This window comes from Phoenix dactylifera, chromosome 5, assembly GCF_009389715.1.
Source record: "Phoenix dactylifera cultivar Barhee BC4 chromosome 5, palm_55x_up_171113_PBpolish2nd_filt_p, whole genome shotgun sequence".
NCBI classification, from domain to species: Eukaryota; Viridiplantae; Streptophyta; class Magnoliopsida; order Arecales; family Arecaceae; genus Phoenix; species Phoenix dactylifera.
Window position 1 is genome coordinate 4,639,394 of NC_052396.1, and position 10,890 is coordinate 4,650,283.

General features: G+C 38.0%; 1 protein-coding gene across 2 annotated transcripts; it reads right to left on the reverse strand.

The window, feature by feature from the left end:
• Positions 1-438: 438 nt before the first annotated feature.
• Positions 439-10,635, reverse strand: LOC103712161 (adenine phosphoribosyltransferase 3-like). Of its 2 annotated transcripts, XM_008798608.4 has the most exons (6): positions 10,089-10,635; positions 9,823-9,933; positions 6,794-6,886; positions 3,793-3,942; positions 2,752-2,810; positions 439-817 (listed from the first exon to the last, which is right to left on the reverse strand). In XM_008798608.4, the coding sequence occupies exons 1-6, from the start codon at positions 10,174-10,176 to the stop codon at positions 764-766; spliced, it is 555 nt and encodes a 184-aa protein (XP_008796830.1). In that variant the 5' UTR covers positions 10,177-10,635; the 3' UTR covers positions 439-763. The 2 variants fall into 2 exon arrangements, with proteins under 2 accessions (XP_008796830.1, XP_038982500.1); XM_039126572.1 differs by lacking the exons at positions 9,823-9,933; positions 10,089-10,635 and adding an exon at positions 9,250-9,576.
• Between the last annotated feature and the right edge of the window lie 255 nt (positions 10,636-10,890).

Genomic DNA, 10,890 nt, shown 5'->3' on the forward strand with positions numbered 1-10,890 from the left:
AGTGGTCTGCTTCCAATCACCAAGTGGCCTGCCACTGTGGACCATAGTCTCTCTCTTTAGGTGAGAAAAAGGACCTCAGAATTAGTAATGGTGCATTAACAGTAAAAAGGCTACTCCTTTTTTGGATCGATAACTAGGTTTAATGGCAATCTGTTAAAGTTAGTCCACTTATAGCCTTTATAATATAGTTGATTTTGAAATAGACAACACAAATGAGAAGTAAAAAGGGTTGCTTATTAAAGAATTTTTTTCTATTATTCATTCCAAATATCGGAGAAGGTATATTATGTTTTCTCTTTTAACTTAAGAATTGAAAGTAAGATAAATTTATTTAAGATGGAAGTAACTTTAGCACTCTATAGATCAAGGCTGCATCCTATACGGCCTAAGGGTGTTTGGACTTAGTAATATAATAGAATAGATGGCAGAAAGAATGATTACCGCAAACAATTGCTTTAGTTCATTTCTCGTTCAATATCTAGATATATAAAAGTTACAATGCCTGAGTCTTTGCGGTGCTACAGTGTTTCTTTGATGAAAAATGCATTAAAAGGACATCACAACATAGTTGAATTTTCCAAAATAACAATGTAGTTTGATTGCATAAATCCAGTCTTGACATACAATGAGGAACATAAAAAAATAGAAAGCCTCGAAGGCAGTGAAATAATCAGAAAAGATGCCTGCATCCACAACACCTGGAATGAAACCCTCTAATGTACAGAATCGTGACTCTCATCAGCTGAACGAGAGACAAGTATCATCAGCGGGACTCCACAAGTATGTATAATGGCTTACCATTTAACCTTTCACGGCCCTGCACATATATTCAAGATTTCTATTATGTGCTCGACTGTGTTTCATGCTATTTCCTTCTTATTTGTAAGGAGACAAAGCATGGGAACCAAAATTCCAGACCAAAACATTTGAGAAACTAGTTTGGAAGATGAGGTGAATAATGAGCAACAGGTTAACTCAACAATATCAGCGCAAACAGAATAAGAGGAAAATTAGAACGGCATTAGTAGCATATTAGACAACCAATTTTAGAACACAGCGGTGGTTCATGGATTCCCATTGCTGTTCAATGCGTTCAACAATATCATGTCCATATAATGCTTTCCCCTGAATTACGTGTGTTTCAAGATGTTCTCCGGATACCATTAGAACGGTTGACATGCAGGAATGTGGGGAAGCTCCCCTCAGGCTACTGTTTCTGAAATCTATACATCATTGCCTGCAGGCATATGCTGAGTGCAGCTTTAGGGCCATTACACTGATAAGAGAGTTCAGTCCAATATATTTGGAAAAATGACCTCATCCTAGACTATTTGATGCCCCAAAATATATTTGGACCATCCCCCTAATCCATGAGGAATGTAATGCAACAATAAGTTAAGTCGAGGTCTAGATTCCTAGCCTATTTTAGAAATTTTCGTACTTTCCTATTTTTGAAGAATTCAGCCTCTTTAACCAGAAGAGGAGTCCGACTTAGATTTGGCGAGACCAACGTCTCACTAGTACAAACAAAAGTCTTGCATCATAGTTCTGTATACTGATTTTTAAAAGTAAAAAGGATACAAAAAACTTGCTTTCTATGTCCTACAAATTTTGCTTTAAATAGATTTTCATTAGGATTTGAGTTGAGTGGACTGAACAAAGAGATTCCCTCTCTCTCAAATCGGATCACTTGAATGGATGGGAAGGATCAAGAAACAAGGTAAGTTGCCTGTTGATCTTCTCTATGTCCATTGATCTTTGTTTAGAATTAAATAAGACTGATGGAGAAACACAATATGCTAAAGTGTTGCAATAAAGAAGTTACAAGGAGACACAGCGTTAACCTAGAAACAAGGTTTACTGGACATAGAAAGCACAATTGAATTCACAAAAAGAACTAAATAGAAGCATGCATGAGTTACAGTAAAGCAAACAGATGTTTAGATCAAAAGCATTTGCAATAGCAATGAAAAAAAATTATATATTGATCTCCATCTTCCAGATTTGGCAATGACATGTAAGGGCTAATCTTCAATGAGCTTTCTATAACAAAATCTTAGAATAGCTATAGATGTTTACGAATGCTACAACAAATTCGTTTTTGGCTAAGCTAACCTGTGCATATTGGATCTAACTTCAAAGTAACATAATGTCTAACTCAACATATACTGGATCGACATGTGCAAGGAACACCATGAGCAAAGATATATCTTACCTCTGTCTTTTCCTATAATTTACAAGAATTTCTTTGTAAATGCTACTGTAAAAGAACAACGATCTTATCACAGGAGAAGGGAGCAAATGTTCTCAATATTCTGGAGTCAGATTCTTCCAAGATACCAGAAAGAAAAGAGTACTAAAATTAAGCACAACTTCAGAGAGACAAAACAAAGCAAATCGATAGAGGAAAAAGGTTGAATCCTGCTTGATGATGGCAAAATTTTAAACTTTAAGTTTTCATCCATAAAGCACATGCAAAGGATGATAAGTACAGAAGATGATGTGAGTTGAGTCATCTGATCTAAGTTGTATATGCATCCATGTGCACATCTGTATACCCAAAACAGATTAAGTAATTAGAGCCTATTACCCAAGAAACAAAAAATTAATTAAAGCGAAACAACATCCCAATCAAGAACTTGACGCTCAACACTTGAAAAGTGCAAATAAATAGCCTCAATAATAATGTAAGCATCAGAATCATTAAGCACACCAAGTGTAAGGAAAACAAGGATTACTTGTTGGATGTACCTTAAGCTCTGGAAGTTCAATCACACATGCACATTCAACCACTTCAGCCCCAGCACGCTCTGTAGGAACAATGGGCATACAGATAATGGTGGTCTAACAAGGAAACATGAGCAGAAGTGAACTAATATAGTACAAAATAGTTCATAATGGGAAAAAGAAATGTTGCCAGGAATTATGCCTGCGGACTGAATATTTAAATAGTATCACAGTTTTGGAAGCATTAGCATTACAACTTGACAAAATAAAAACATGGAAATAGTTGTTTTTTTCTGATTGAAACTCAACATTGTTGAGCATAGCAAAGTTTTTGCCAAACACAACTTACAGGTTATGAGTCAGGTTCCTGAGATGGTTTGATACCATTAAGTTTTGTAGAAGATGTTCCTTCAATTAGTTTGATAAGGTGTATTCCCCTCCCCCGCTCCCTCTAGGAAACACAAAAAAGGATGAGATTGATCTGATAAGCATAGTTGTACCAGATTTGGACCAAGAATAACCTAGAACCTCTAAACAGATGCTGATTAGGAACATTATTACTGACTTAGATAAGACTGCACACTCTTCCTTCTATGAAAAATATGTTAAGTTCTGATTATCCTCCTCAAGAGAAATAAGGGAGAACAGGTAGCATCTTTGTAAACAATGACCCTCATCGACTTGAGTCTTTACTTCATGCTCTTGTAACCCAGATAAACCTATTAGTCTGTAAAGACTCTAGTAATGACAATTCTAGAATATATTACAAGCAAACTTCTAGTACTTAAAAGTCAATTTCGTTGAACAAGACAAATTGTAAGTTTACAATATCAAAAAGGTTTATTAAATTCTTCCAAGTTTCTAATAGTTTTGATACCTGGTGAATTGTTACGCATCCTAACTCAAAGCTTAATGAGGTCTTTTGATTTGATCACAAACTTTAATTTATATGGTTGAAAAATATCACTAGCTCTATCTACTTTGCCAGCAATTGAAAGTGTTGCATGAACTACAATGCTATCACAGGATAATAACTCTAGGAATTCATGGTCCTATCACACATACCCAGTAATTTTATGGCAGCACAGAGAGTTCCCCCAGTTGCAATCAAATCATCAACTACTAGAGCACGATCTCCCGGTTGGACTGCACCAATGTGCATTTGAAGACAATCGGTTCCATATTCCAGGACATATTCCTCTGAGATGACTTCTCCTAAACATATATTATGAGAAAACCCAATTAAGATGATTATAATAGACTCCAGCCACAATCTTCAAAACACAAATCTAAGAATAACATAAGAATTGCAATAAAGAAACAAACTAAATTTGATCCGTAACAGTATTATGATGACTAGGTTCACAACAAAAAAATAAAGAACAGCATTACAGTGACTAACGAAAAGCCCATATTCTGAACTATGAACCTCAAAAGATTTATTAAACAGTATGGGAAATTTAAAGATCCCGATGTTGGGGAATTCACCTCAAGACTACCAGGCAGCTAAGGCAACAATTCTTCATCATATTAAAATGTCAACTGGCAAGCAAACAAGTTAATTAGGATCATTGAGCACAATTGCTACACCTAATATCCTTTATGCTAATCTATCTTTAATTTCCTGCATTTACATTTTACCAAATTTCTTTTCCTACTTGCCAATAATGCCAGAAAATATTTCAACCTACAAATATTAGTTAATCAACAAACGGCGATGTCATAACTTTCCTTTGTAATAGAATGTTATGGAAGAATTTTATTGAACAATGATCGATATCCTATGGTCAAAAGTTAAACAATAAGTGACCAAACTATGTACAACGTGGTGTAGTTGTGATTGGGAATTGATGCATGAAAGATCATATGTCAAAGAAACACACTGAAGAAACAAAAGCAAGGGAGGAGAATTAAATTTACAAGCAAGAAACATAATTCAAGCCAAACATGAAGGCTACAGTGGTTTGATTGAACTGTACTACTCAAACTAGCTAATCTATTCAAGTAAACAATACAGTGAAACAATTATTCAAGTTTCAAACTAAATATTGCAGAGGTAGCTCTAAGTGCTTCGAGACCACTTTCATTAAAACAATTAACAAAGTTTCAGTATGCAACGGTTGCTAGCAAATTTGACATCCAAGAAGTGATATGCCAACATCCTTCATAGAAACTCTAGCAAAAATTCAGAGATAGCAGTACAGACGGTTACTTCCCTATCAATTCTAGCAACATTTCAAAAACACCTAATTTGGACTTGCTATCTACAACTTTTATGGATAGGTCAAGTTAAATTCTACCAGATTCCAAAGAAAAGCACAACTAAGAAGCCATTTAGCAACCAATTTAAACTCATCATGTTCAAGCAATGAGGTCCGCAATCCCAAACAATTAATCCGACAACCAAGCAAGTCCTTCCGGAGGCTCCTCTTGGATATTTCACAAGCACAACATTTGCTAGTCACCTACTAGCATGGTACAACATGCCGATCTGTACTGGTGTGTGAGGACCCATGTAGGCATGTGTTTGGTCAATATCAGTTGTGTACTAAGGAGATCTTGGATAATTATATTAGAGCCAGGGATCCTAAATAACACCTTCAGATTAGCCTTTTTAGATGACGTTCTGGATCGTTACAAATAGTATCAAAGCCTATTCGGCTTATGGCTCATATGGACTAAGGGGTACTGCAGCACAGGCCCTTTAGTGGCTGATCATAGCCTGATCATGATGTTTGTTATTGGATTTGATTGGATTTGGATAGTTAGCCTGGCAAAGATGTCAAGGCTTAAACATGGAGAATGTGCGAGGAAACATGCAAGCATGTATTTAGTCCCACATTGAGAGAGTGTGCTAAGATGTCATTGGTTAGCTTGATCTTACCTGCATGAAAACATACCATAAACTATATGCATGGATTCAAAAAAAAAAAAAAAAAACTATCGACATGGGATGGTATTACCAATACCATACTGATCTATTGCGAAACTAGCACCAAGACAAGTGGTAGGACACCAAAACAATTCGCACCAGCCATAACGGTATATCCTAGTGTATACCAATGATACTATAGAAAGTATATCAATTGATATCGATCGAGATTCGCCGACTTGGTACCGGACTCTGTATCAGTACCATCGTATTACTATGTCGGTACGCAGTATAGTATAGTAAACTTCGACGTACCGAGTATCCACATGGTATGGTACCATGTACCAGTTCGGTGTCGGTGCAACACGGTACCAACCAGTACGACAAACCTTATTATCGATGGTTTTCATTTATTTTTATGCTATGGATTTTGGAACATATTGTCAATACCAGTAATGTACTAATACCATACTATTCAAATGAAAAAAGGATATGAGTTCAATATCTATATTTAAAACCATGATAATATAGTGTGATTTCTAAAGCTCCTGTTATGTTTATTATTTGTCTTTGTTGAATGGAAATTTAGTTTTGCTGTTATATCAGACCTTAACATCCCTCACATATGGCATGGACCAAACACATGAAGGCATGAACCAGCCAAGAATGACTCTCTAACAAACTGAGAGCAAGCCAAGACAAGAGACTCAAAATAATGTATGGGTGGTATGAAGAAAAAAATTGGCCTAAGTAGGGATTTAACATATGACATTTTGGTTTTGATACCATGTTAACTAACCAACTGACCTTTTAAGCTATCAAAGAAGGAGCCAATAATGTATACAAGCCTTAACATTTGGGATTTTATATGGTCGCAACTAATTAAAATATGAAAATGTTAAACTGAATGTCCAGCCAAATTGTCAACTCATGGTAGGTCCAACTTTATTTTACGTGCAGCCCAAATGCACCAGCTCATGCAGCCATTGCATCTTAGCACATTACCACATCATGAGACTACACTTGTCAGTACCTCAAAATATTGGAATATTCAAAATGCTAGCCAGTGTACAATGCTTCTTGGATATGTCTATACTAATTGGCTCCTCAATGAGCACATGCAATTTTCTATGCCATCCATTAGTGCAACAATACAATTTGAATGAACCTATCATGATAGGATAATTGAAATACCTGGTAATTTTCTTGGTTTTCTCAATGGGACAAATTTTGCACCAATTGCTAGAGCAATAGGAGGACCAAATATAAAACCTCTAGCCTCAATTCCTGTCAAAAACAGAAATATTATCATGTAAATAAAGTTAATATCAGTCAAGTGACTAGGCTATAATTGTACAAATGCACAAGACAACAACTTGATACATCAAGAATAAAATGAGGTGGCTTGCAAGAGTCTATATTCAATATGACATAGCAATAAGAAAAATATAGCCCTAATGAAAGCTCGTTATCACAACTTGCAGAATTTTTTGCACCTAGACCTCTTCCGTTTCATTCAATGCCTTTTATGTAGTTAAATTTAGGCCATGTATATCCACTTGTTTCTCTCCAAAATTGGCATTAAATCACACAAAAAAAAGTAAGCAAGCAAAGAAAAAATAGTGATATCGATAACTATAAATCTTTCCAAATAATCCTCTAATTACCATCATAAAAAAGAACGCAAATGTGAGACCTACAAGCTCTATACAGTTACACCCCATATAATGGAAAACCTCAATATAGTTTGTACCTAGACTCTAACTGACCTGAAAATTTAATACGAAGAATCAAACCAACTCCAGAATGTGGGCATACTATAATATCACCAAATTGCAGTCTTAATAACCATCAAAGCGAAAGGGGCATAATGACTCTAAAACAACCAAAAAAAAGGCTATCAGGATCCCCCAAGCAACCAAACAAACCTCTATGAGTCTCATCAGTGCAACTTAATCTCTCTCCACACTAATTCGCATGTACCAGCCCCATCCACCTGTATCCATCTAATCGGGGAAAAAAATTACAACAGTAACATATTACCTATACTTGGACTTATGGAATGTCTATGCAAAATCTGACTAATTAAATAAAGAAAGTTGAGAACGAGGAAACATTTGGACAACACGAGGAAAATACTAAAAGGGAATATGACATGTAGGAATGAAGTTGCAAGAAGTGCTTGCTGATCAGCTAGACAAAGGAATCAGAACTTGCCTGACTTTCTACCTTTGTTTGAAAAGCTCGTCTAGCAACATGTTAAATGGGGACCGCTGTGCACTATGCCGTTTAAGCTTGCTTTTTGGTCATCAAAAGAATCACATAGTGGACAACTTTTTATTGGTCATTAGAATGTCTATAGCAAACAGATGAAGATTATAATGGTCTCAATAGATATCGCATAATTTTGGCATGATGCTTGAGAACATATAAACAATCAAAGCCCGCTACAACAATATTAGCATGAAAAGCTTTGGTGCAAAAGAATTAGCAAGAGACTCAAACTCGTTTAGGCCTTCTAACAGGAATCATGGGTATTAACGCCATGTGAGCCCAGACTCAGTAGCCACAGATTCTCTGCTGGCTGATCGAGCTTAGATTCTGCTCCTTGGAGACTGCATTCATAGCAAATTTAGACAGGTCCCACAAGCATGGCATGGGCTAACTTGTTAATATCCCAAACTAATGCAGAAAGAATAAAGTTACGTACTGTCTAAACTTACAGAAATTAAAGGCGCATGTTACTATAAGCTAATGCAAGTCCCAAACAGACTCATGCGCAAACAATATTTAATATACTTTCACTTTACTCGTTGACCTTGCAGACTAGCTGGTACAAGTATGTTAACTTGGTGGACCTAAGATATTGGTTTTCAAGGACAGCACCTAGAAGACGAGTACTATACATGTAATTGTCGAACAGTAAAAGCATGGGACCAAGAATATTAAAGCATAGGAAGAAAAGGTATAGCTGGTCACCTTTAGCCATAGGACGAAGTGGAAGACAACAAAATATTTGATGCTGCCACAGTTACCCCAAGATATTGGGTGTACAGAAAAACATTATTAGGTCACAGATCTTATACCAGTGGCAGCTAACTGATGCCCAAGTTATCGACAAATTGTGTTCGAATGAAGAGTAAAATAAGTGATTCGTATTGCTGCGAACATTCACAAAGAATCATACTCATACTAGTATCATTCCTCCTCCCAGTTGTATTGGTAATCCTTTAAGTAAAGACTATCAGCTTAAAGCCATAGCTTTCTGATAGCATATGACACTGAAAATACCTTCAGCCAGCACCTTAGTCTAGTTTCTGTGGATGGACTTAATATATTGCGTACACTTCAAGTAGAAAAAGACAGTCAATGACCTATATGAACATATTAATTTCTACACCCATTTGAAATGACAAATAGCCCTGGCAGATATGGTGCATCTAAAAATCATCAAGCCAGAAGAACCAGCAGCATGAAATACCAACCGTTAGTGATGACAAGTATAACGGCAAATAAACAAGCACCAAAATTTTATCAAACTAGGGGCAGCCTACGTCACTCTTTTCATCTCCACTGCCTCTGGTTTCGGATGCTACAAATATACCAAGGGACCGTAAATGGGTGATTCAACACTCGGATCGCAATCGTACCTACCAAATCCAAGCAGGTAAGGAAAAGAACAGGCAACAGAAAAATAGAATATGGAGATCCATCAAACAGCAGCGAAGCTTTCAGAAATTCACGTCGGAGTAGGGGACCAGGGAGCAATGTCAGCGTCGAGACCACCGTCTCCACAAAAACAGAATCGAAATGGAAGCCACAAGCGAGCAGTCCACAATTCATGGCTGGTCCATCATAGCATGGCCACTGAGATGGCTTCGCAGTCAAACCAGGCACCCTACCACTGCCAAAAAGGTTCTCGATGCTCCGAAAAAGGCAGCCCAGCATTTCTCCAATGGAGACGATGGAAACTTGGGAGCTCTCTCTTCGTCAATCTACCTCCCTCCCATGGAAAAATAGAAAGAAAGATAGAAAACGGTCCCACAACCGACATTTTAACGACAACGACAGGCAACAAGCATCGATGGGGAAAAAGAAGAAGAGATAGGAAACCAATGCACCATATAAAGAGGGGAAGGCAGAAAAAAAAATGAATGAAAGAACGAAAGATAGAAAAATCACATCTTGAAAAAAAAGATGGTGAAGGAAATCAAGAAATCTACCAGCAACGACGGTGATATCCTTCCCGGTGTAGCGCTCCACGAACAAATCCACCGTGTTCTTAAACGCTTTGGGATCCAGAAGCAGAGTGGTGATGTCTTGAAACATAATCCCTGCCACACCCATCCATCAGTCGCACCAAAGTTTCCAAAAAGCTCCAAACTTTGAGACCAAGATTCGATTTTTATGACAAAATAGAATAACAGAACGGGAAAAAAAAAGAGGGAGAGGAATCGACGCAGAGGGTAGAAAAAGGGGAGGGCGGGACCTGGCTTGGGGAAGTTGGGGACGACGCGGATGGTAGAAGCTATGCCTTCGATGCGCGGGTCCTGTTCCTTGTCCTTGCAACCCGACATTGTTCCAAGTGGACTGAAAGGCAGAACCTTGGAGCTCCGAGACCTCTCTCTCTGTTTCTATCTCTCTCAGGTCGAACAGAGAGAGAGACAGAAAGAGAAAAAAAGGGTAGAAGAAAAGAGTAGGCACGGGAGGAGGAGAGGGTTAGGGAAGTGAGGAAGAAAGGAAGGGGAATGGGGGGTGAGAGGTATATAAAGGGAAGAAGAAGAGTGGGCAAGGAGTTCAGGTGAGGAGAGGAGAGGAGAGGAGGGTAGGAAGGCGCTCTGCACGAGAAAAGCAGAGGAGTTAAAGGCGAGCGAGAGGGGGGTGGGAGGGGAATCGCCTCGAGAAGTAGCCGTGGCTTTGGCCTTCTTCACCCGGCCGGCCTGGCGGTAAACTAAAGGGTATCACGAGGGAGATCCTCTCTCTCTCTCTCTCTCCCATCTTTCTTCATCTCTCTCTCTCTCTCTCTCTCTCTATCTTACCGTTTTTAACTTTTGCAAAAGGGGAGGAAGAGTACTTATATTTTATTAAATTTCTCCGACCGGTTTGGTCTTTTGGACCGGGAGCCAGATTGTCCCGGAAATAATTCGGCCCGCAAAGATGTTAATTTCACAAGCCCACAATGGAGGGTACGGGTAGTAACACTTCAGCATTTAAGGCAATAGTTGGAACATTGAGATCCGTGTTGGATTATGATTCATGTTCTGGTGATTGAGACATCATTTTTTCCGGCT

Coding starts and splice junctions, on each gene's coding strand:
- LOC103712161 (XM_039126572.1), bottom strand. CDS start 9,547: ATGCTGGGCTGCCTTTTTCGGAGCATCGAGAACCTTTTTGGCAGTGGT. Junction 6,887..9,249: donor TACCTGCTTGGATTTGGTAG/GTACGATTGCGA, acceptor TGTTTTTGACAG/GAATTGAGGCTAGAGGTTTT. Junction 818..2,751: donor TTGAACTTCCAGAGCTTAAG/GTACATCCAACA, acceptor ATATATGTGCAG/GGCCGTGAAAGGTTAAATGG.